The sequence below is a fragment of the Beauveria bassiana genome (genome assembly GCF_000280675.1).
Source record: "Beauveria bassiana ARSEF 2860 unplaced genomic scaffold BBA_S00020, whole genome shotgun sequence".
NCBI lineage: Eukaryota > Fungi > Ascomycota > Sordariomycetes > Hypocreales > Cordycipitaceae > Beauveria > Beauveria bassiana.
The window spans coordinates 385,303-409,964 of record NW_007930855.1 but is presented as its reverse complement, the minus strand read 5'-3'; the positions used below and the strand labels follow the sequence as shown (position 1 = coordinate 409,964).

The 24,662-nt window shown below is 53.0% G+C and overlaps 5 protein-coding genes across 5 annotated transcripts; 2 read left to right on the top strand and 3 right to left on the bottom strand.

Annotated features, from left to right (window-relative positions):
* Positions 1–3,158: 3,158 nt before the first annotated feature.
* BBA_06760 (uncharacterized protein) lies at positions 3,159–4,140 on the bottom strand (the record flags this gene model as incomplete). Its single annotated transcript, XM_008601857.1, has 3 exons — positions 3,159–3,342; positions 3,635–3,985; positions 4,127–4,140. 3 exons carry the CDS (start codon positions 4,138–4,140, stop codon positions 3,159–3,161), a joined length of 549 nt encoding a protein of 182 aa, XP_008600079.1.
* A 114-nt stretch (positions 4,141–4,254) lies between these two features.
* Positions 4,255–4,679, top strand: BBA_06759 (uncharacterized protein; the record flags this gene model as incomplete). The annotated part of the gene is made up of 2 exons (XM_008601856.1): positions 4,255–4,433; positions 4,574–4,679. 2 exons carry the CDS (start codon positions 4,255–4,257, stop codon positions 4,677–4,679), a joined length of 285 nt encoding a protein of 94 aa, XP_008600078.1.
* An 8,875-nt stretch (positions 4,680–13,554) lies between these two features.
* On the bottom strand, positions 13,555–16,878 carry BBA_06758 (Na/K ATPase alpha 1 subunit, putative; the record flags this gene model as incomplete). Its single annotated transcript, XM_008601855.1, has 1 exon — positions 13,555–16,878. One exon carries the CDS (start codon positions 16,876–16,878, stop codon positions 13,555–13,557), a length of 3,324 nt encoding a protein of 1,107 aa, XP_008600077.1.
* A 3,194-nt stretch (positions 16,879–20,072) lies between these two features.
* Positions 20,073–21,779, bottom strand: BBA_06757 (DUF895 domain membrane protein, putative; the record flags this gene model as incomplete). Its single annotated transcript, XM_008601854.1, has 5 exons — positions 20,073–20,264; positions 20,332–20,483; positions 20,541–21,375; positions 21,467–21,648; positions 21,740–21,779. The coding sequence occupies 5 exons, from the start codon at positions 21,777–21,779 to the stop codon at positions 20,073–20,075; spliced, it is 1,401 nt and encodes a 466-aa protein (XP_008600076.1).
* Positions 21,780–22,826: 1,047 nt separating this feature from the next.
* Positions 22,827–24,624, top strand: BBA_06756 (NAD-binding Rossmann fold oxidoreductase, putative; the record flags this gene model as incomplete). Its single annotated transcript, XM_008601853.1, has 9 exons — positions 22,827–22,907; positions 22,970–23,112; positions 23,145–23,229; positions 23,279–23,429; positions 23,483–23,666; positions 23,723–23,927; positions 23,987–24,161; positions 24,211–24,287; positions 24,343–24,624. 9 exons carry the CDS (start codon positions 22,827–22,829, stop codon positions 24,622–24,624), a joined length of 1,383 nt encoding a protein of 460 aa, XP_008600075.1.
* Between the last annotated feature and the right edge of the window lie 38 nt (positions 24,625–24,662).

Genomic DNA, 24,662 nt, shown 5'->3' with positions numbered 1-24,662 from the left:
TTTGAGATTGGCTTGGGTGACTGATGGTGATGTTGATATGTTGGCGATGGTGGTGGCGATGGTGTTTTGCTGTCGTCGAGACCCAGGTGGCTGTTGATGAGGCTGGCTCGGGTGTAACAGACGGGGGTATCGGGGAGAATATATATGTGTATTTAGCGTCACAAGTAGACTGAAGAATTGGTAAGAAACAAAGTCTCGTGCTCTGATGATGTCGCGGAGGAGAGAAGGGAAGTGCGAAGTGGGGAGACTAAGTAGTCAACGAGGAGCACCAGAGAGGATGAAGAAGCCGTACCCCGGCGTGTGCCATGCAGCTGAAGCGAGTCCAACAAACGCAAAGGAGCATAGAATCCACTTGTCAATTGTCCTCTTTTTTTTACCCTTTCTTTTTTTTTTTCTTCTTGTCTCTGGGGGAAGAGGGGAGGGGGAAGGGGAGGGGGGTGGGAGTAGACAAAGTCGAGTCGGGCATTTTGGGTCGTGTTGGGCGTAATGATGGGATGGGTGGTGTGGTAGCTTTCGGGAGAACTGCGAGGTCGAGAGAGGTGTGCGACAAAGGAGCTGGGGAGGCGTGTATCATTTGGTCCAGATGGTGTGTGATGATGAAAAAAAGATGGTGTGTGATGGCGTAGAAAAAAGGGTGGTGTGGGTGAGGAATGTCAAGCGGGAGAGGTGGAGAGGATGGACTAGTGCCAGCCGGACTTTTCGCTGCGAACCAGCTGGGACTAACAAGCATTATTGGCAATACTGGTGCTTTTTTGTTTTTTTCTTTTGGTTACAAATAAGAATTCAGCACGAATAGGATGAATCATCATTGATGCAAAACAGTCGAGGAAAAGAAAATAAAGATGAGCTAGGGGGGGCGAGAAAAACGTGCTGGTTGGCTCGGCTCGGCTCGGGACACTCAGCCAGAGACGCCGTTTATTGCTTCTTTTGAGGGCCAACATGGACTAAAGTTAAAAGTAAGAATCAAGCACGACCAAGCAACTACGGAGTATGGATGCAAAAAGAAAAACAAAAGAAAAAAAAGTGCAAAAGATCAAACAAGAAACCTGGGACCCTGGAGCCTGTAGCTGTTATTATTAGTAGGGAGGAACTGGCAGGCTTACAGGGCTCTGCGCTGTATTGGGAGGGGCGTGCTCCCTATATCTGGCCCAGCATCTGAGAGCCTCGTCGTGGGTAAACAGGGACGAAGCAGGGTGGATGGTCGCTACTCCGTATTCTCCTGCAATTACCAGTTCCTCTTGCATGCAATCTTCTCATTGTAATTTTCCGTCAGATTGCCACCAGCAAAGCAAAAAGGAAGTAAGTGCTCGTCACCGCTCAGGGGTCTGGCCCTTTCATCCTCGTGAACCCACCCCATCCTCGCAGTCTAGGTCCCATATGACGGACAATTATTGATGACAGAATTTAATAAAGAAGGTGCATTTTCTATTCAAAGAATAGTTCAAAAAAAAAAGGAAAAAAAAATACGTATCCAGATTCGCGCGGATCCTCAACCCACCACACACATGGATGCCCCGGCCCGGCACCACCGGGCCAGACAGAGGAGACGAGGGGAGGGGACCTTGTCAAAAATAACCAGATTAATAAAAGAAGGACAATTTTTTTTTCTGTTCAAAAAAGGGCCGCGGGCAGGCAACATCTCTTGCCTCATCTCCAGCTTTTACCGGCTCCGATATTCGATACCTCGGACAAGCACATGCATGTACATTCACCTCGTCCCAGCCTCCCACTTCCCTCATCTATTGGTACTCGTTATCAACGTGTTTCTCTCCATAATAGCTTTTCTTGGGCTTGAACAAAGAACATGGCGTCTTAGCCACATCCATGCCCCTCCATTGTCTGGTGGAGAGGCACAGATATGGCTTGAGCCGAACAACACACACACCAACAGACGCATCGTCCAACGTATGTACCGAGATATCATCAGGTAAAAGAAACAGCATCACGTCTTGCAAGTCATCCTCACCACAAATACCCTCTCAATTTCTTTCTCTTCAATGACGTTCTTGCCCCCCCTCCTCACCAAAATTCCTGACTCATTTCCAACTAAAATGGATCGTCAAAACCCCAGCAATAGTCTCCGGCGACCCTCCGAATGGAGTTGCCTGCCCGCGGATCCGCCCATGATAAGGTTTCGCCAAAAAAGTTGACCTTGCTTGCCAAGTTGCGTTCCCTTTGCGCCCGCTCTAAATTATCAAGTCTATTTTCACGTCTTGCCCGGCCGGTACTCGGTTCAAAGCAACAAGCAACATGATAATGGCACGAGCAGAACCCAGTGATTGAATCCTTCACCCGGCCGCGCGTCCAGAAGCGATGCTTTTAGACACGCCCATGTGTGCTTGACCCTTTCAAGCTAATTCCCAAATCATTCATTTTTCCATCACCGACTGTCAGCACGACCCCTGATGAGCGCTTGGCCCTCACGCCCACGCGATCTGCTCATCCAGCCATCAGCCACCACACTTTAAAACAGACTTCCCGTAGCTGCAGGTAATACCCTCAAATCCAGCCTTGCTGTTGCCAGGTAGGGGCTGATAACGGGCCAGCCCTGCCCAGCGACTGGGGAGACAAGGTGCTGGCTGCTGCTGGCTGCTGCTGGCTGCTGCACAACCGTAGCATTCCCAGTGCGGCGCAGATTCTGCCCGCGCAACCACCGAGAGCACCAACAAACACCACCAACATCCGGGCTCCAATTGATTTAATTCATTCAACGCATCGGTGGGAACGAGAGATGGGGCGACCAGCATCCTGCGTCTTTGGATATCGTAATACTGACCGACGGGCTGCCCAAAGGCCTCGTATGTTGCCGCTAACCAGTTTTGTACTTGCACACCGCACCAGACTCCTAGCATCCTTCACTCCACTAATCCGTAGTTAGGTGCAGATATGCTTGCTCCCCCAGCAGGATTCCCCGTCGCTGTCGAGTGTTCGCTCATCAGTCCTTTGCTCTTTGCGTGCTGCCAACAACCGACTTCCTAGTTCCAACTGGTGCTGCTGCCACACACTGCCGGCCGCAGCTGCTCTGGTGCGCGTGCCTTGCCCTACTGGTAAACAGATGGCATCATCATACGACGCAACCCTTGGCCCCCCTCACCCAGTCGTCTCTTCTGCGAGCTCCTTGGTCAAACCAGCGCCCGTCGCGAAAAAGAATCCCTTCTTCATCCTCTTTGTCCTCTTGCCTCCTCTCCGCTTTCCTGCATCATTCCCTCACCACCCCATGCATATTCTTTTTCCCATGTTGGACGAATAAGAATCAAGCCACAGACGTTGGTGGAGTCATCATCCCCAGCTGACAGGGGACGCGGCCATGTGGGACAGCCAGCCTGTCGCTCCGCATTCTGCCTGTAACACTATTAAATGCAACCCAGAAATAGATGACTGCCAGCCTCCAAGAGAGAGAGAGAGAGAGCTCTTGTTCGTCGCAATCGCAATCGCAGTCATTGGACGACCTTCTGAGCTAACCAGCTTCCCTCGTCTGGCCTGCCGACTTTGCGTTAGCGTCTTCACTCACGTCTGTCGCTCTTCTGTCACGTATGCAAACACCCTAGCTTGATACTTCTTGCTGCAGCAGGAGCTCGGCATTCTTCCGTGATTTCTTTTGCCGCTTTCAATCAACCCAAAAACTACGACTTACCAAATTGAGCTCACGCGCAACGCATGCTCGGCGTCGCCTACCATCCACACTCCAGATATTGCTCCAATAATACCACTTTGGAACTCCAGAATCTCACTTGAGACTCTAGAATACCACTCTCGACCTGTCTGCCCCGGTCGTGGTCCGATTTGCCCACATACCGAAATGTCCGCCTCTTTATGTGGGTTTCCCCAGCGCCGCCCGTTGCCAGTTCCAAACTTCAAACGCCTCCCGCATCTAACAAGCTTCTGACAAGAACCGTGCTCACTGCATGGCGCCCCCTTCTCAACCGTTCGCGCACTGTTCGTCCAATATCGGCCTGGCTGTTCCTCAAATAGCCAAGACAAGTCTCTGTAATCATCCGCAACTGAGCTGAGGCTCTGAGATGCACACGCAAGACGTATGAATCAAAACTCCTCCCAAATTGAGTTGCCCTTGTTTTTTGTTGCTTCTCTCCATTCGTGTGCTTATAATTTGCCATGCTAAACTCACCTCGAGTTGACCATTTCGAGCTGGTCATCCCGAGTTGGATTATGATGCGCATCCTTGCTTGACTCAATCAAGCACGCTCTTTCCTGCCACCGGCATGAGCGACGCTATTGCAACGACAGATCCAAACCATGTCCGCTCAGCTACCCACCTCACCCTGGCGCCATCGACCAATCGAATCTCAAGCCACACCAATCTTCTCCTTTTTCGCCTTGTCGGACTTTGCGGAGACTATTCAGCAAACGAGTGTGCTGACACTGTTCCTCGTGCCCGACCCGCGCGCGTCTGCATCCTTCACGATTTACCGCGGGTTTTTATTTTCTTCGTTGCGACGGCGGACCACTTCCCTGCTCATGAGACACTCTTCCCTTGCCGACCGACCGCCCAGCTTAATAAGCTTGGCTGCCGAGCAGTGACATTCGTGGACTGACCAACACCCGTCTAGGAAAGTGCCGCAACCGCTCGTCCCGAGATCATTGCTGCCTCTTCTGCTGCCATGACACTCGCCATCACCGTCGTCATGGCTGCTTTCTCGAGTCATGAGTTTTCGGCGTAGTTGCGCATCCTTTGCACTCCTGGCCCGCCTTGCTCTCCGCCCTTGGCAGTGTGCTGCTCTGCGGCCGGCAACGCACATTGGTCATTCATGCAACCCGCCGCCGTTGAGCCTATTTTCCCCAATCCAAATTCCTGGGAATTGTCTCCAGCCTCAATGTTACCACAAGATCAAGCCAGCCAGCTGGTGGCTTGATGAGGGGCGCATCGCAGAGGGGTGTGCAGACAAGGCGACCCCTAGCCTGCCCGCTGCGACGCTACCGCTAGCCACTGTTGATTCTCTCGACGCCCTTTCTTTTCACCCTTAGTCTTGGCGACTTGCTCGCTTTGTCATAGCTAACATTGAATTTGCCAATGCCTCAACTTTCATTGCTCTGCTGCGTCGGAAAGCTGTAGTGTTTGCTCACGAGTCTGCCTGGTTTCTGCCTGGCCCATTTTCCTATGTCGTGTTGGCAGCCCGGTCGCATTCCCATGACTTGCGTCCGTGGTGCGACATTCTAGCGGTACGCTCGCCTCACCTGGAAACGCCCTGTGGCGTTATTGTCCGCCCAAGCTCTGGACTGGCTGCCAGTGTTATGCCACTATGGACGCCATCATGTGAGCGACTTCATCTGAACCGTACCCTTTGTCTACCGATGGAACACGGCGAATCATTCTTGGATGTGTGCCACAGCCGAGGGTGCGTGACTCTGTAATCTCTGTAATTACCTTGTGTACTGGTAGTTGTTCCCATTGGCAAGTCTAATATCGGCCGATAAGCTGCACCTCGTATGATACGCGTACTTGAGCCATTAGTCTGTTGCATTCGGGCCCCTTGCACACCCATTGTTTTGGCCAATTTCGATAATTACTATTGATCACGCACTGCGAATTGCCCGGCCCCCCTGCAACCACTCCGTTGCTGCCACCCCCGTGGGGTTCTAATGCGCCAGCGGTGCAAGACAACAGGCTAGCCCATCTCTGCGCAAGCCACCAGCGCCATCCAACGGATAAGCTCAACCATGGCTTGCACAGTCCCAACGGTTAGGAACAAGCCAGCCATGGCGTCTCGAGTTTGGCGCGCCATGGCCGTCTTGCCCAGTTGCATGGCATTTTCCGTCTGCCTTTTGTGTGAGAGAAGAGGACGATGCTGGCGATGAATCTCGAGTCATGCTGCAAGTCAACTGCCGGCAACGCGCCAGTGAACTCACGCAAACATTGACTTTTCAGCCGTCGCCCGCCCCCATGTTCCAAGCAATTCGCTGCTGTCAATCGTATTAGTGCCCTTTTGGGCTAGCATGGGCCAAACATGTTCAACTGTGCAGCAAGCACATCGAGTGGAGGCGAGTCGGCGGACGAATCAGCATGGCGTCAGCGGGGTGGCAGGCGCATCAACTCTATCGGTAAAGACGGTTGCAACAAGCACGCTGGCACTCTGATTTACTTTGTAAGTGACCCGGGCTGGTGTGGTCTGAATCATGGCAGATTGCTCGCGGTCTGCAGCCATCATGGCTACTCTGGCAATGTACAGCGCTGATCAAGCACGTTGATTGCCGAGTGAAACACTGCCGAACGGCCAGAGGCAGTAAGAGAAAAAATGCGCCTAGCAACAAGGCTACGAGCCAGTGATAAGAGCTCCACCGATAAACCGTGTAGTAATGCATCTATGCGTACCGACTTTGCTTGGGTGGGCGCACTTGGACGGCCCCGGGATTCCTGATGGTTGCTTACACAGAGCAGCGTCCGTAGTGGTTCGTCGCCAGCGCCTGCGGGAGGTTGCGTCGCGGATGCTGGTAAGCCTGGCCATACGAGGCTCATGCCAGCGCACAATTTGTGAGAGAATCCCAAGCCTTGGCAGCATTTGTTGGACAACATGAGCAGCGTGTGACCTGTCATTATCGGGTCGAGCGCACAAAGAGACGTCCAAGGATACGATGCCCACAAAAAAGATGAATCCAATCTGTCTCATTTGTATTAATAGCACCGGACTGTAGGCCGTAACGGGCTTTTCTGGTACAGCTGCTGAGCGATAAAATTAGACGGGCAGCAAGAGGGACGGGCGAGCCGGATCAGGCTGTGGAATGTCTCTGATCGAGCGGGCAAGACAGACTTGGACAGGCCGACGGACATGGGAGCCGTTGTATTCAGGGTACGGAGTAATGACGATGAAAATGGTAGACGAGGGTCTGAGCCGCGGATCTTTGCCTCTCGGGCTCTGACCAATGGCTACCAGGCGGCCAAGTGGACGATCGTCTAAATAGCTGGGATGCACTGATGGCTGATGCGCGCAGTGCGGGGTGATTGCAAGCCATTATCAGGCTACTCAACGGCCCTGGCCTGCGTCTGGCTTTGCTGTGAGGTTGTATATTTGTATTCTGGAAGGCTGTTCAACATGGAGGGAGGGGTGCAGGGTTTGTGGAGGCCTTGAAGCTCAGCGGTCGAACAGACCAAAACCAGATGAGAGGACATAGATGGTGGCTCATGCGCCGTAACGTGTAAGATGGGTATGGCGTTGTCAATGGCGTTGATTCTCGATCTGGGGGTGCAAAAGGACTTGCGAGGTCGAAAAGAGTAGTGTTTACAGGGCCTTGGTGGTCCAATATTAGGATTGTGGCGCAGGGGCGCTGAGCAGAATTGGAGGGGTGCATGGGGTGGTACAGAGTACGGAGTAGGTGACTAGAAGGTACCTGACATCTTGCGGAGGATCTGGTAGGGCAAAAAGTACTCCTGTCCGTCTGGGGAAGAGAAGAAGCGCGAGACGAGGCGAGTGACAGGTGCGGTGCATTCCGCCATTCCCGTTGCAGGACCACTCACGTTCAAGAACGGTGCCCCGCAGTGCTAGTCTACTTACGGAAGTGTTAGACGAAAGATGGTATTGGAAGGATCCAAGCTAACTAATTTTACAGTGAGTCGCGCTGCAGGATCACCAGTGCACCGCACCACTGGCATTCTAGCAGATTTGTGCTTGGGCCTTTCTTCTTCTTGATTACTTACTACTGGTATGCGTACCTATGCATGTACGGATACTAATGTTTCGATTTCTTGCACCCCCCTTACGGACCTCACCCCTCAACCATCGACCTTCAAAACCCTCGAACGCTCCAACCATCCCGGCTCACTGGTAATGAGGCCTCAGCTGAGTGGCACCCGAGTGGCGACCTTGACAAGTCCCCGATTTGGCTCATTTGCTGGGTATTGTACCCATTGCCTCTGTGATGCCGTTCACGCTCACATTTTCCACATGACTGCTTAGATTTAGCGACGATGCGCGGCCAGGCCCTGATCTTTCCACCCGCATTAGCTCAAACCGGCACCGCCGAGGGCCACGCCCATCTCCCTTGCGAGACCATTTGCCAGTCAGACGAGCCTGCTCCAGAAATCGCTCCATCTACCTTTTTGCATTCAACTTTCTCTGAGCTTCGGACCATCGCACCGCACAGAGCCTTCAGCTGAGGCGAGACTTCGCGACCAAGAGGCGGGTTGGTGGCGTGAATGAGGCTTCGTCGTCCCACAGATAACAGCCACGCACCAGAATGGTTGAATATCTCACTCGTTCGCCGTTTTCGGTGTTTGATGATGAGTGATCCTAATATCTAGAGCCCCGTGCTGTCAGCACAGCACCATTTTGATCAGTTGAGGGGCGCAGCTGGCGCAAGAATTATTACAATTATTCAAGCACATGCACATGTGCGCAATACATACTCGCGGGCTCACAGTTCGCGAGCTAATGCTCGCCACTAGCGGTCGGGTTTGGTCCACAGGGTCGTCGCCGTTGAACTTTGGAGTGTTGGCGTGCTGATAGCCCGGTAGCAAGTCTGTGAAGAACGTTTAAAACCCCAGACAAATGCGTCGGAAACTTGCCGTCTCTGTCAGAGCACTGGGCGTGCATTGGGTCGAGCACCCGTCGAACGCCATGCGCCACCACGTCGATCCGCGCCTACTGGTATATGCTTGTTTCTCCCCCGTCAGCGCGGCCGTTCAGCTTGAGCTCCCCGATAGCCAGCTAGGGTGCCACGGTCGGCTGTCGTCGAGACATGGCCTCGACTCTGGCGACTCGGACCAGTCTCATTGCAACGCCTGGCGGTCGGCATCTCTCCGAGACCAGCCACCAAGCCATTGAACGCCAAAAATACAACATCTCACAATATCTGCCACCAGCCTTATCGCACGCCTCGATGACCAACTCCCGAGACAACATGGACTTGAAACGCCTCAATACACTTGCAGCGCAAGCGAGAGCTGGCTAAGAAGACGACACTCTGACGCACCATCCGCTCTACACAGTATACATAGGGTTTATGATGTACAGCATCGCATCTATGCATTTTCCCACATGGTTGCTTTTTCTTGGGCTTTGCCTAACTAGGCCGGCAAGCTCCAAGCAGAGCACTCGACCTCGGCGGCGGATCGGCGACGAAACGAGAAATTCGTAATGGCCTATCAGTAAAAGAGACCCGACTTTATTAATAATGGAGACAGCTCAGTCTTAGCCCACGAGGACCAATATTTCATTCGACATGCGGAACAAAGCGTGCGGCTGAGGAGCCAAGAGCCAGGCATTGCGCCATATCGATCCCCAAGCCCCCTTTGGCCCACCGACCAAGCAGTGCGTGTGGGACCCCCGAGAGCTCAAAGGGGTGCGATGCGACAAAGTTCACACCAAGTCAAGACAAATTGTCACGATCACGTTGGCAGAGCTTGACAGACGGGGAAATGTCCATGGGAAGGGACCATCGCTATACGCTATTTAGTATGTTCAGAGCCGAGAACAGACATGGTCTTATTCCGACTTGCCAGTTCGTCTCCAGATGAGTAGTGTCGAGAGTGGTGGAACCCAGTCGTCCCAGAACTGAAAAGGTCTCAGCAAATAAGTCGGTATCCTTGGAGCGTGCCCAAGAGCTCTCAAACAGGGATTGCAATTGCGAGGGGCATTTCCAAGCAAGCAGCGAATGGCCCGAAACAACTCTGCATGAGGTGTGCCGTCTGCTTCGGCCTTCCGGTGCAATTGCGATGACATTCAACTGCACTCTGTATGGTTTACTGCATGCCCAATTGGTGGAGCTTCACGACCCGTCCACCTTGGCGCGGAGATTTGCACCAGACTGGCTTAGTCGCATGCTCGACAGAGCTGCGCTAGTGCAGGTGAATCTGGTGATTGTTGAGGTGGTGATGTTTGTCCAAATATCAGCCGTTTTCTTGCCCCTTTTCAATGCGTTGAAGGAGGACCCGAAAGAAGCATACTGATACGGAGTCTCTTCTGGAGAAAAAAAGGGCCCTTGGCACCGCTATCGACGTGGCGCTGCAGTGGATCGGCAACACGTGGAATGACGGGTGACTGGGTCTTGAAATGGGCTCTTTTGCCATGGATATGGACATATACTTGAGGGTGTGCCAAGTATTCCAAACATACATACGACAAGGATGGAGTGAGAATGGCTCCTGGGCTCTGGCACACGGACCGGCGTGGGTTGAGTTTTCATTACTGGTACAGTTGAATCCGAAATTACTAGACGGACGAAAGGAACTAGCATGCAACGGATACAGCGCAATACTCGCTCGGTCGGTCCCGAAAGCCAGAGGGGAAGCCAGAGGGGAAGCCACCATGGGCAAACAAGGCTGCAGTTGGGCGTTGCCTCCCCCTCCATGCAGACGCCGTTTACGCACACGGATATTCCTCGCCTGGTTCCAACAATGTTGACGCCTAACCATCTTCAAGCCACCGATGGCAACAAAGTATCACGGCGGCAGGGACTTGTCATAATTCGATCGACCAAGGCTTTGCACCTTGTTCCTTCCGGCCGACATGATCGGACATCGACATAGATAGGCAACCCAGAAGCCACCTGAACCGAACAGGGTGTCCAATACATGTCACAGTCTCGTGAGTCCACCGTGGGCACCCTGGTTGTGTCTGTTAACCCCTGCCTGCCGGCTAGCCTGGGCCCCTGCAATAGCAGTACGAATACTAGTGGCGTGGGGAGCAGCTGGATGATCCCAGTCGAGCATCATACGCACGCACGCACGTACAGACAGGGCCATTCGAGAAGACTGATTTGCGCTGTAAGGCGGCGTCCGGCGTCAGACACTGTTACGCGTGCAGCGTTGACATTGAGAGCTGCCAGAGTTTACAGAGCAAAGGGCAGAGATGATGAGAGAAGCCATGAACAGCCTAGAGGCGGCCAAGATTACCGAGACGTTGCCACGGCCCATTCTTGGCTCCCCTTTGCTCTCCATTGCCACGCGACGAGGCTTGCAAGATACAGACGCCACACTGTAGCACCTGGGGCCGCCCTAGCTTTTGACAGCGGAAGGGAAATTGAGCGCCACCAAGCTCCAGAAAAGACTCCCCAGATTCTCTCAGCTAGGCGGAAGCAAGCCCTGTAAGCCAGACACGCAGCAGGCCATCGGCGCTGAGTCGCTGATACATGTTCATGGAAAGAAGCCTCCAGCATCGGTGGCGGCCCTGTGCTGCGTGTGCGCAATTGCCCTTGGGGCTAATCCAGAATATGAACTATGAACAGGGATGGACTGTTTATTGTCGCTGGTTGTTGATATTTACTCTGGCCCTCTTTATGACGTTGGTGCCGACAGTCAGCATTATTCCACCAATGTGGAAAGACCTGCCAAAGTGGAATACAATGGCGATACAGAAACTAACCTAGAACCAAGACCCGGAAACCTGAGACAGAAACTAACGTTGCAGTACCATATTTTTTTTTCGCGGTCACGCCAGGAACAAATCAATTTGTGAAAAGAAAAAAACAAGAAAAAAATCCGAGTCTCAAGATGGCGCATGTTACAAGATCCCCCTTGTTTCCCCTGCTATTAGTTCTATGCGCAAGCTGAATCTTGGGCAGGGCAAGAAAAGGGAAGAAAAGGGAACATCCGTGCCAATCTCTTCCAGATCTTGTTGCTACGCAGCATTTTCCCGGACGATGGCCGACTGCGCAGTGACGGGGACACTGCTCGCTCCTGTTGGTGTCAGCTTTCGGTGCAGTCCAAGCACCCTCCCTTGCCTCCCTGCCGGGGCGTGTGGCCGTCGTCAGCCTCACTGATTTGCAGTCTCCAAAAATGGCATCAGCTCTCGCCTCCACCGAAAAAGCACTGCGGCAGAAGCGGCAGAGGCGCACGAATTCCAGGCTACACAGCTGAATCGATGAAAAGGGACGAGGTAATAATAATGGCGTCGTCGATGAGCATGGAACTTTCCACGCTCATTACTTGCTCGACCGGACTGGCGGCGCTGTAGGTACAGCCTCGAGAAAAAGGTGGTACGAGCCACGCCAGACGTCGCCAGACACACCCCAAGGGAGTCTGGTAGACCAGCACACGTACGCACATCGTGGATAGCGGCACAAGTATGGCCACAACCCGGCAGTCGCGGCACAAGAGGCAAAGTGGTTCAACACACACGGGCCAGCATCGCCCACATCCGTAACCAGCCTCATCTGATTCAGGACCACCTCGGATGCTCATGACGCGGTAGACCAGGACGGGTAGACAAGATGACTTGGTTGTCACACAACCCCTGATTTATGCAGTCGTTCGTCTCAAGCTTGATGTGAGGATTTTTATTCCAAAAGATTCTCGAAAGCGACGTGTAAATGTCGGGGTGCACTCCCGGCTTTCTAGCAGCTTGTAGTAGCTTAGAACAGCTTGGCAACAGCTTGACAACAGCTCAACAACCCCTTGGCAACCCCTGGACAACAGCTTGCAGCAGCTTGACCACAGCTTGGCCATAGCTTGTCCACAGCTTTACAACGGCTTGACAAAAAAGTGACAAAGTGTAGCGTTATTGCTGCCCTTCTTGGCCATGCCGAAGGAGCCACTGTAAACTTTTGGCCGAGTATTCGTCCAGAGCAGCAATGCAGATTTTGCAGACCCGAGCTCTATTAGTAACTTGAGCATTAATCGCCAAGATGAACAAATCCCGAACCGATTGGCCCAACCAGATGTCTATGCAAAACGCTCCGAGCCCTCGTCGCGCACATCTTGAAAAGTACTCGCGCGCGCCATGTTCCACTCACAAACTGAACACCGCAGGCCCTGTCGATCGACACTGCGCCGCCGGTGGATAATCTCTTAATCGTGTCCAAGGATAAAGCGAGCGGATTGCGGAGAAGGGCCAAAAAAATTAATAAAAAAAGAGAAAGGGACACACGCCCCCCCCCCTCTGAGGCTAAAAGAAATAAAAAGACTAATTCTGCAAAATGCTACGCTACGCTACGTTACCGCCAAAGGGGAATGATTTGCAGAACAAGTTTCAAAAAAGACTGGAAAATGACGGGGGCCCGCGACCCTCTTTTTTTCGCTCTTTCTTCTCTTTGCTGTTGCCGGCCGGGGGGAGAAAAAACCTGTCGATCAAAAAGGCAACAAACACGTCAGTCTTTTTTTTTTTCCTATCGCTAAAAATTTAGTGCTTTTTTTTTCTTTGTTCCCAACCTAGTTTTTCTCTTCAATGCGGTTACGTGTGCCACTCGGGGGGAGGGGGCTTGCTTGTCGGCGCCGATGCGGCTGCATCAACCGCATGACACAAAAAGATGTGTGACGGGTGGCTTGTCGATGGTGGTGGAAAATCCCGAGGCATGACTGCAGGTTTTATGGCTTTTTGTGGCGGCGTCGCGGTTTCACGAGGATTGTGGCTGCCAAGTCGATCGCGCTGTGTGACATGATGGTGGGAGCCAAAAGGAAGGGGGCAAAAAGAAAGAAGAGGAGTAGACGGCATGTACATGATGATGAATTTGATATTGCTATGTACAATCCCAATGTTGTCGTCTATGAAATGTGGTCATCTAATTTGTAAAAAAAAATCGAGGGCAAATATTCAAGCACGCTGCCTGTAACCGCGCGACCTTGACTCCAACTGTGTATGAAAAGATAAAGAAGATAGAGTAAACTATTTACCAGGCAATCTTGGCAATAGGTCCGTTGGGAAAGACGCGGACAAGCAGCTTGCGAACCTCATCCATGGCCAGTATACCCAACGCCAACGGAAGAGGAATCAGCCAAAACTCAATAGGCACCGAAGCCGTGCCAAACAGCGACTGGATGCCCGGCACCTCGGTGACGAAAATGGCAATGGCCAGCGAGATGAGAATGCTCAGAATCAGCCAGGGATTGCGACGCTTGGCCGTAAAGGGATCGGCCTGCACAATGCTCAGCCGACGGTTGCGCACCGAGAGAATGTTGCCCCATTGCAGGATAACCAGCGTGACAAAGTAGATGCTCTGGCCGACCGCGTTCAAATGGGCGAGCTCCTCTTGTGAGAAGCCGTGGAAGCCGGCCGAGTAACCTTCAAAGAGGAAAAACATTTCGCGCACGGGAATGCGCGCCTGCTTCCAGTAGTAGAAGAAAAACATGGAGTGGGCAATCGTCGTCTCCATGAAGCCGGTAAAGAGGTATGCCTGAATATAGATGCGCAGGTTGATGAGGTGGTCGCGCTTGTGGTTGCGAGGAGGCAGCGACAGCAGATCAAACTCTTCCTTTTCCATAATGAGCGAAAGAGACAGGAACAGGTCGGTAAAGACGCAAATGATAATCATCAAAAAGGAACTCAGAGGCAGAGGAACGCCAAAAAAGACGTTGAGAATCACGGGCCAAATCTCGGACCAACTGCCGGCGGGTAGCAGATAGGCAATGACCTTTTGCAAGTTTTGAAATACCAAACGACCGAGGCGGATGGCTTCAATGATGGAATCAAACTTGTCGAGGAGGACCAAATCAGCGGCCTCGATGGCAACATCGCTGCCAGTCACGACGGCGACACCCACATCAGCGGCACGAAGAGCAGGAGCGTCATTGACACCATCACCAGTAACCGCAACGACATTGTCCCGCTTGCGAAACTCTTCCACGATGCGGAGCTTCTGCTCAGGCGTCGTACGGGCAAACACAATCTCGCCATACTCGCAGACAATTTCCCAATCGTCATTCGACAGGCCGCCGAGAGACTGGCCCTCGAGGAGTAGGCTGCGAACCTCGCCATTCTCACGGGCCACGCGCAGTTCATGGCTAGAGAGGCCGAGCTTGGACTGGATTCTTTCAATGGTATCCGGATCGCGCTCGCCGGTAAAGATGCCAGTGTTGCGCGCAATCGCTGCCGCCGTCAGGCCATAGTCGCCAGTGACCATGAAGAAGCGCGCGCCGGCCCGGCGGCATTCCCGGACGGTATTGGCAGTCTCGGGCCGGGGAGGGTCAATGATGCCGAGGATACCAATCACGGTGAGGCTGCTCATGGCACCGGCGGCAATCTCGTCGCTAAATGCGTTGGTGTTGACGGCGTTGACAGGAGTGACACTCTTTTCGCAGAGAACAATGACGCGCTCGGCGTTTCTCGACAGCCTGTCTTGGTACTCTTTGAAGGCAACCTTGGCAGCGGCGTCGAGGGGTAGAATGGTGTCGGCCTTGCGCGACCAGTAAGAGGTGCAGGCGGGAAGAAGCACGTCCGGAGCACCCTTGACAAAGACACGGTACTGCTTGGGTTCTTTTTCATCGGTGTTGGAGTGCACCGTAAGCATGTACTTGTTCTTGGAGTTGAATGGGATCTGGAAAACCCGAGGCAGCTTGGCGGCTTCTTGCTCGCTCTGCTGAGTAGAGGCAGCAAACTTGAGGACGGCAGCGTCCGTAGCGTTGCCTTGGACTTGGCGAGCAGCGACTGGAAGGGCAATGGTGGAGGGATCAAAAGTGGCATCGTTGCAAAGAAGAGCAGCTTGCATGAGTCTGAGGTTACAGACATCAGGCTTTTGGCTGTCGACATTGGTCTGAATCTCATTGACAGGGATGGGCTGGTCGACAAAGGCAGACGAGTTGACGTGCATTTCGTTTTGCGTCAAAGTACCAGTCTTGTCGGAACAAATGACATTGACGCAGCCAAGAGTCTCAACTGTGGACAGACCCTTGGGCAGGACATGGACAGTCTTCATGCGACGGGCAACCATCATGAGCGTCAGAGCAACACCCACGGGCATACCCTCGGGAATAAAGGCGACGACACAGCCCATGACGTTGTTGAGCATAGCAACGACATTCATGTATGCAGGGTGGTCGCGTCGAAGCCAGCCGACCCAAGTGAAGAGGATGAGAAGAGCCAAGACGACAGTGAGGCAGACAATAATGCGGACGAAGCGCCAGATTTCTCTCTGGATAAGAGTAGGACGCTCTTCGGTAGAAGCAGTCGCTTTGGCAATGCGGCCCATGACGGAGCGCGAGCCAGTGAGGACGACGATACCGACGCCGCTACCGTTGACCACCAGCGTACCCATAAAGGCAATGTTTCTGCTCTCGAGAAAGGATTGGTCCGTCATGTCGACGGCGCCCTCAATCTCGTCCGACTCACCTGTCAGCACGGAGCGATCGAACCGAATGTCGCCCGAGTGGCTCAGGATGCGCAAGTCAGCAGGGACCTTGTTTCCAATAGAGAGGTGCACAATGTCGCCGGCGACGAGCTCCGCCGCCGCTATCTTGACTGTTTCTCCGTTGCGCACCACCAGGGCCTCGGACGGCAAGAGGTCGGTGATGGACTTCATGGTGCGCTGCGTCGACCAGTCCTGGAATGCGGAGAAGCCCGCCTGGAGAGTGATGACAATGATGACGAGGATGGCGAGGGCCAAGTTGACGGGCGACGGCGGGTTGCTGAGCGGCTTCCAACAGATGAAGAAGATGACGACGCCGACCCAGAGCACTGAGCAGAAGCCGCCAAACACGTACCCGAGCACCTTTTTCCAGTAATTCGTCTTTGGCTTGGGCAGCGTGTTGCGGCCGTCGCGCTGCTGCCGGTTCGCTACCATGCTGTCCGACAAGCCATCAGTGCGCGAGACATTGAGCTGCTGCGCAATCAGATCCGTCGAGAGCTCATGATAGTTGAGGTTGGCAAAGTAGTCCTCGTCGGCCTTTTCTTTTTTGAGGCCCAACGCCGCCGCTTTGATGTCGGCCGACGACTCCTCCGTGTCGACGGCGCGCGACTCGGCCACGTTGATGGACAGCGTACGATATTCAATCTGTATGCCGGTATATGGGGAGGATGGCAGGTCGGCACGGGAAATGCTGGAGCCGCGGCTCAGGGAGCGTCTGCCGCCACGGGAGCGCGAGCGCGAGGGTTCGTCGCGGCCGCGGGCCTCGGACCGACCGCGAGCAAGACGGGGATGGTCTGCATTGTGAAAGGTAATGCGTGTGTCTCGCTCGGTAGCCTCCTTTTCGGCAGCTTCTGGAATAGCTTCGTCTGGCATGGCGGATGGGTGTGTGCGTGCGTATCTGGGTGTGTGTGCCTGTGTGTTTGAGTGTGTGTGTCTGAGGATGTACTACTTTGTACTGAGACAACTTCGGACAAAAGAGGAAGGCAGAGAGGAATCCTGGGATAGCAAGAGACAAGGCTAATGCAGAGCAATAAGTAGCTAAGTCTCTGACGATTGGTCGACGAGGCAGGGAGAATGCAGAGCAAGAAGAGGAGGGTAGAAAGGGGAGGATAGATAGAGGATGGTGCTGAGCAAATGTGACAAGGCAATGCAACAGCAAAGAGCCTTTCAAGTATCCTGCATGCACTTGTATTTATATTACGGTAGGCGACGATCCAGAAATTGGCTCACTTATATCACGCACGCCGCACAGAAAAAGCTAATCAGCCAGAAGCGTGAGGGGGACTCTAGGCCGCCGCGGACTGCGCTCGTTCCCATTGTTTCGGCTTGTCCTGGCTGAGCGCGTGCAGACCGTGGCAAAGCATGGATGGGCGGGCCAATGGGAATATGTGAGGCCGTGGTGATGCCCATTCCGGACATCATGAACCTCTCTAACAGACGGCCATATATTTGGGAGCTTGGCGTGGTTATGGAGGAACAACCAACCACAGCCCTCACATAGCGTTGGCGTTGCCTGATTAGGAAAGGAGCAAGGCCACCAAATCATTTTCCCTTGAGCGACGAAAAAAAATAACAACAGAGCCCCATAGCACCCAAACGAGAGTCGAGAGGAAGCGGCGAGGATCAGTGTGGGTGGTGGATGCAGCCGAGTCCTGGGCTTGCCAACGGGGAACCTCTTGGAAGTGACTGGCTCCGGTCGATGAGAGCCAGTGAGCCACGCGTGCATGAGGCTAGTGAAAAACCTGCAAGCCCTGGTATCCTTTGGCAGTCGGCTGGTGGGTGCCTTGTTGGCGTTGGATCGGCGAAGAGGGCTATGTCAGAAGCCAATGACCGGCGGGCTGCCTCTGGCACTGCTCTCTGCATTTTTTTCACTAGTCTTTTGCTGGCTGAGGCTGCTCTAAATGGAGTCTGTGAGCGACAGGGCCGCCTAGCCGCTGGTAAGAACATGTGGGCAGCGCTGCTTGCCTTCTTATTCTGGTATGGCTGAATTGAGGGATTTCTGACACCCGGCATCTGCATATTTCTCTCGTGAATACGGAGGCAGTCGTGTATATATCAGTTGGTGTCATGCTGAATAGATTGTCTCAAAAATTTCCTGTTGCCTATTGTCTGTTGTCTTTGCACTCAAGACGTCTTACATGCCGTTGCGGGCATCTACCCGTTACACCGACGACTCTGCGACTAAGAGCAAAACTCAACATCTCGAGTAACAACTGATATGAAGCTGAAGCGGTCTGATGTCATTTCGTGGCAAGGGGGCAGGCGAGACCCTTTCGGCAGCGTCACCCGTTCCCACAAGCCAAGCCTTGTCGTCGATTGGCATGACTGGGATGGTGCGAGGTGGGCTAGTCGCGTTACCAGCCGCTTTCATTCGGTCGTCTCATTCGAGTCGTCCTAACGAGCGCCAACTCTGCTTTGCTGACACGAGTCGAGAGCTGGACCCAGACCTCACTATGCAGTGCCCGCTCATTTTGCTTCTGCCTCCTCCCTCGTGCTTTTCAGCACGACTCGAGCAGTATTTCTCAGGACAAATAACGGCCAATTCCAAAGTAAGCTACGCAAACGGGCCCATCGAACCGCGTGAGGCTGTGATGAAAAGTGGCGTCGCGGTAAGCTGGATCGATGCTAGCGCCGTAGCAAAAGACATGCTCAAATTTAAATGTCTCTCTGGCCCTTCTTATTTGAAGAGTCACTGCCCGCTTCCGATTCGTCTCGTCCCTCTTTTTTAAAAAATTCCAGGGCCACGGGTTCCCCCCGAGCTGACGGGGCCTCAGAGGCGCTCGCACTAACGGCCTTGCCATGTTGCTTCCCTCGACTCCCCCATCACCTGTTGCTCCGAGGAGTTGTCTCTTTTCTGCTTCTCCAGCTTTGAGCTATTGCCAAGCTTTTTTTCTGCCATTTTAGGCTCTCTGTGCATGTCGCGCCGATTCATGTGGCCGATTTGCCGCTAGTCCCTAGATTGGCGCGATATATAGTCCGTCTGTTTCGCATTTGCATACTCGCATACTGTGTGATTCTTTACATCGACGCGGCGGGCTCTGTCTTTATCGCATTACCAGTTCCCATCAATGGGTTCGAGACGCAGGAAATCTTCCCGCAATGGTTGCCCCCGACATAGTTCTTATCGCCTGGGCAATTTCTTTCGTCGACCGCTGTTGTTTCTTCGTGTAAACCGCTGACATGACGTGGCAGTCGTTTTTTGTCGTGCAACCGCCCAAAAAGCCAACGAAAGAGCTGCGCGGCAAAAACCTCGCGCTCCATTGCTGGCTGCTCCTCGACGCCGCCTCTACTACCGTGCTGAAACGCATGTAGATGCTTGTTGCGAGTTTTTTGCTTGTTGGCAGCCTGCGTTCTGCGGCTGGACCCGCAGATTCGAGCATTCGGAAAGGCGGCCTCGTCGCGATGCAGAGTTCAGCCGTAGGCATCTACGCTATACCAGGTGGAGGGCCATGAAAGCTGTCAATGTTGAAGCCAACGTCACAATTTCACATCGCGGAGTGAAGTATGGCTTGTGTCGGGTATGTTGTTCCCGAGACGTAGGTCTTCGTGAAAGACAGCTTCCACAAGGCAATTGAGCGTGTTTGCCAGGGTCGGGGAGGACATTTCCAGCGTCGCTATCGAGAGCTCATTAGTTGATACACATTAGCTGTGGTGTACGAAGCGGTGATAGATGCACAGGAAAGCGAAAAGCAGAAATCGACAGACTGTTCAAATGTATGGTGCTTGAAGGCGGTGCGGGCGCGGAGGCAAGGAAGGCAAGTGCTGTGACACGTGACCCAACGAGCTTCTTCTGAAGCTTTTTTGTGAATTATCATGCTGGAAGGCTCCAAGCTATTTCATTAGTCACCTAGAATACTTGTTGTTCAAACAGCACAGTCACAAATCGCATGCAAGCATTAATCTCGTTAGTTGACCAGAGGGTGAACAGACTATGGCAAACAAAGTCTAGCGAGAGTCAAACCCCTCGGCCCAAGATAGAATTGATCTAAATCTATAATTATACAAGTGATTGATATATATATACCTTGAGATGAATCCATTAATTTGCATTTCTTATGGTCCTCGAATTATTCAGCAGCCGCTGCTGAAGATGGGGTCGCAGCCTTGGTAAGACCCGAGTCTTCAGCATCATCATCCACTCTAGTGACTTCCTCGACATCGTAGTTGGATTCGCGGATCTTCATGAGAACAATTCCGCATAGAGGTAGCGAGATGACGATGAGGAGCCATGAGATGAGTATTTCGCCGAGGTAGGGTGTCTGCATGTGTTAGCGAAAGGAAACGTTTTGGTATGCAAACCGGAGTTTTGCTTTGCAGCTTGCTTACCTCGACTGCATCCATGCCAAAAGATACAGCGGCACCCGCCGACTGAATACCCTTGTAGTATGCAGCCATGCGGGCGAGCTTGAAAGGCTCATTGGTAATTGCCGACATGGTATAGTAGGCCAGACCTTGGAAAGCGGCGTCGACGACATAATCTATTTCGCAGTTAGTTTTCGTCGTTGACAAATTGGCAAGATTGCCACTCTACTCACAAGCAAACATCATTACGATAGGTCCTCCGGCAGGGCTATCGGACCAGTCCCAGGGAAGACGGTGGCCCCTCAGCACAGTATCGCCGCGCTGAAAGTCTAGCTGAAAGGCGACGCCGCCACCCCATACGGCACACACCAAGAGAAAAATGACAGCGCTCGCGACAAGTGATCGATTACGCCGCGAACATGGTAATGTGTCAGTCAAAAGACCAATGATGATTGATCCGATGATGGAGCCTAGTCCAGTGAGTAGCGCGACCAGAGCGCGGGTGCGGCCGTTGAAGAGAAAGGTTGTAATAGCACCCTGGTACGAGTAAAAGTAGTTGGAGCTGAAGAACATGGGAAACAGGGCCAGCATGCGCCAGTCCTTGAACATGCGGATAAATTCTCGAAACTCCCGTCTCGGTCCCAGCGACGCTTGAACTTCGACCTTGGTGCCATCGCCACGGACGACGAGATGGGGCGGCAAGACGAGCCAACTGGTGACAATGGACGTCAACTGAATGATGATGATGGCAGTGTAGACGCCCGTGCCGACAGAGGGCAAGTTGCTGTGGAATGAGATGGCCAGGGCAATGGCCGAGCCGATCAAAGTGCCGAGCTGGAAAATGGACCAAAAGACGCTGTAGCTGCGGCCCTTGTCCTTTTCGGTCGGGTAGGACATCATGACGGCGCCCTGGGCGGCCCAGAACAGCGAGGCGCTGAAGCCGAGAATGGCGCCGGCGAGGATGAGGAACCATCGCGTGCCGTTGACCTGAAAGTTCCAGAGCGAGCCGAGATAGAGCGCATAGCCGGTGGTACCGATGGAGAGGGTCACTCGAGGGCCGAGAATATTCTGATGAGGGACAGCGAGGTTAGTTTGATGACAGTATCAGGATGAAGTAATTTTTTTTCTTCTTTTCTTTAAATGAGGAAAAAAAACCTACATTGACACTACCGGCAAAGAAGCCGCCGAGGAAGAAGCAGCCGTAGAGGACGCTGTTGGCAATGTCGCTCAGCTGCACGTCCTGCATGCCGCCAGCGCCGAGGTTGCTGATGGCGCTATGCATACCGACGGAGCAAAAGGCGACAAACCCGACAATGACAACCTGCGTCCATGGTGAGTTGTCTGTGGCTTGAGATTAGATGCTGCCCGGCAAGGTGTGCGATTGATCAGGGAGGGGGGCGGGCTCGCGTGCGGCCCGGTCACTCCTACTGACATCGGAGCTTTCCAATCTTGACCTGTGATAGGTCCATCATTGTGGGTGGTGTCTTGCTCTCGCAACACTTGAAAAAAAATGAAGAGGCGCTGAGGTTGTTCAATGCACATGAGATGAAATAAATGAAAACACTTTTTGGTAGACGTCAGGGATATATCGTCTTGGTCAAGGGCGGCTCGAAACCCGGGGTCTCCGCAAAGTTAGGCTGGGGTTGGACACGTTGGCGGAACCTGGAAACGGCGCATGTTCCAACTGCTACGTTTCCTCCCACGTCCAGGTTCGCATTTTTACCTTGGCTTAGTGTTAGCGTTATCGTTTGGGCTCGTAATGAAACCTTGGTTGGCTCGTACGTACCTGGCTTACAGATCCACCTTTTGGCGAGGCGAATACAAGACGGTAGATAATGTGACGTAAGAACAATACCACCAGTGAAGCGTGGTTACATGTCAGGCCCGCGCGATGGACTGACAGACAGCTTGTTAAGCTTGTCCGAATGTCTACTACCTAAGATACATACAAATTCCCTCGGTCCTTGATAAATGATAAGAAAAGATGGACATCATGTATGTAATGTCTCGCCTAAAGGGCGCATGCCGCCCGCCACCCGTCGGGACAAAAGGGCTAGCGTAATATGGGATCGACTTATGCCCCCGTGTCCCCCCACGGTAATACACGGGCGAATGTCCGTATTTATCTACGGTGCCAAGCCAAACAGCTACGCGACTCGAGATTTACAATTTGTCAAAAACGAAACACTGTGCATGACGTCAGTTCGCCCTTTGTCACGACCCAGACTTTTGGCCAAGATCAATTTTTACTTTTTACTTTCGTTTTACAAAAGTGAATCAGAACCAAATAGTACCTTGACGAGTATTGGCCTTGCTTCCGCCACGTGGTGGGACGAACCAGCGGGTTAGAGTGCTCCATGTAACGTTATGGAAGGGGGATTTGGCCAATGGCTGAGCCCGCATTAATCATCTTCATCTGTACATTGTCCTATGCTTCATGTTGGCGTTGCACCGCACCGCTAGAATCTTGAATATCCGATACTAAAAAACCACATCGAGAAACGGGCGACAAGCTAGACATGGCTTCTGCCCCGCAAACCAACGGCCACGCGGCCAAGCCTGTCACGATTGCCGTCGTGGGCGCCGGCAGCCGTGGCACGGTAAGCCTCGCCCCCGCATTGCGGATTCCCTGTGTCTGTTTGCTCACCATTGCATGAATCAGACATATGCAGCGTACGCTCTCGAAAACCCAGAGCTTGCCAAGGTGGTCGCTGTGGCCGAGCCGAGCAGGCACAGACGCGACGTCTTTTCACGCAAGCACAGGCAAGTCGAGCGCGTGCGGGAGACGAGAGGCCAGACAATGCGGTGCACCGCTAACACGGGCGCTTTGCACGCAGCATCCGACAAGATTTGCAATTTTCAAACTGGAAGGGTCTCAAAGCACAAGGCAAAATTGCTGATGCAGTTGTTATCGCGGTCCAGGTGAGAACAGATGGCTTGACCATCGAGGCGGAGACTAACACGGGCTCAGGACCACCAACATGTCGAAGCTGTGCAAGACTTTGCAGAGCTTGGATATCATATCCTGTGCGAAAAGCCAATGGCTACATCCGTTGCCGACTGTGTCAAGATTCGTAATCTGGCACAAGCTACAGCGCCAAAAGTCTTTGCCATGGGTCATGGTATGTGCCCGCTCCGAATACCCGACCATCACATCACGTCTCTTACTCTGCAGTCCTTCGCTATTCGCCATATAACTGTGCCGTCAAGGATGTCATTGACTCTGGCGCCCTCGGCGAAATTGTCAACATCCAGCACATTGAGCCAGTCGGCAACCAACACTTTGCGCACTCGTACGTGCGCGGCAACTGGCACAAAGAGGCCGACTCTTCATTCGCACTCATGACGAAATCCTGCCAGTAGGTTTCGAGCAACTCTCCACGGTACACGCCATCAAAGCTAAAACTGTCCAAAGCGACATTGACATTGTCAACTTTTACCTCGATGGACTCAAGCCCACCAAAGTGCACTCCTTTGGCTCGCTTCGCCACTTCAAAAAGTCGCAAAAACCGGTCGAAGCCGGATCCGCCAAGCGCTGTCTTGAATGCGCGCATGAGAAGAACTGTGTGTGGAGTGCTAAGAAGATTTACATTGATACCCTGAAAGGAAACGTCGAAAAGGTGCCTCTCTTTACCCTACCTCTTTCCATTCCCCCTGGCTAATATGTCAACGTTTGCAGTGGGCGAGACATTTTGTCGACTCGGAAGTCCTCGACATTGAAAATGTGACCGAGGCGCTAAACAGAACAAATTATGGCACTTGCGTCTACGAGGGCGAAAACGACGTCGTCGACCACCAAATTGTAAACATCGAGTACCAGGGTGGCATCACCGCCAGTGTCACCATGTCTGCATGTAAGAGGTCCCAACGGATTTGCATGGGCATTGCTGACAAAGTCTTTAGTCACCGAATCTGTGTGTCAACGCGGCACACGCATCCAAGGTACCAAGGGCGAGCTAATCGGCGACATGACTACATTTGTGAGCTTGCCCAATTTTTCCCACTTCTGCATACATGCTGATTCTCTTCTCCCAGGATGTCTTTGACTTTCTGTCTAGGACAAGCAAACACTACACGCCCAAGCTAGATGGCGGCTATCACGGTGGCGGCGACACTGGCCTAGCCCGTGCCTTTGTGAGCGCGGTCGCGCAAAGCAATCAGAGCATTCTGCGTGTCACCATTGACGACATTTTGGATTCGCATCTGCTGGTGTTTGCTGCTGAGAAAGCGCGCAAGGAGAGCTGTGTCGTGGATTTTGACCAGTTTAAGCATGCGAGCACGGACACCAATGTTTCCAATTCGATAATTGCAGGTTGAAAATAATTGCAGGTTGAAATTATGCTAGACTAACTACC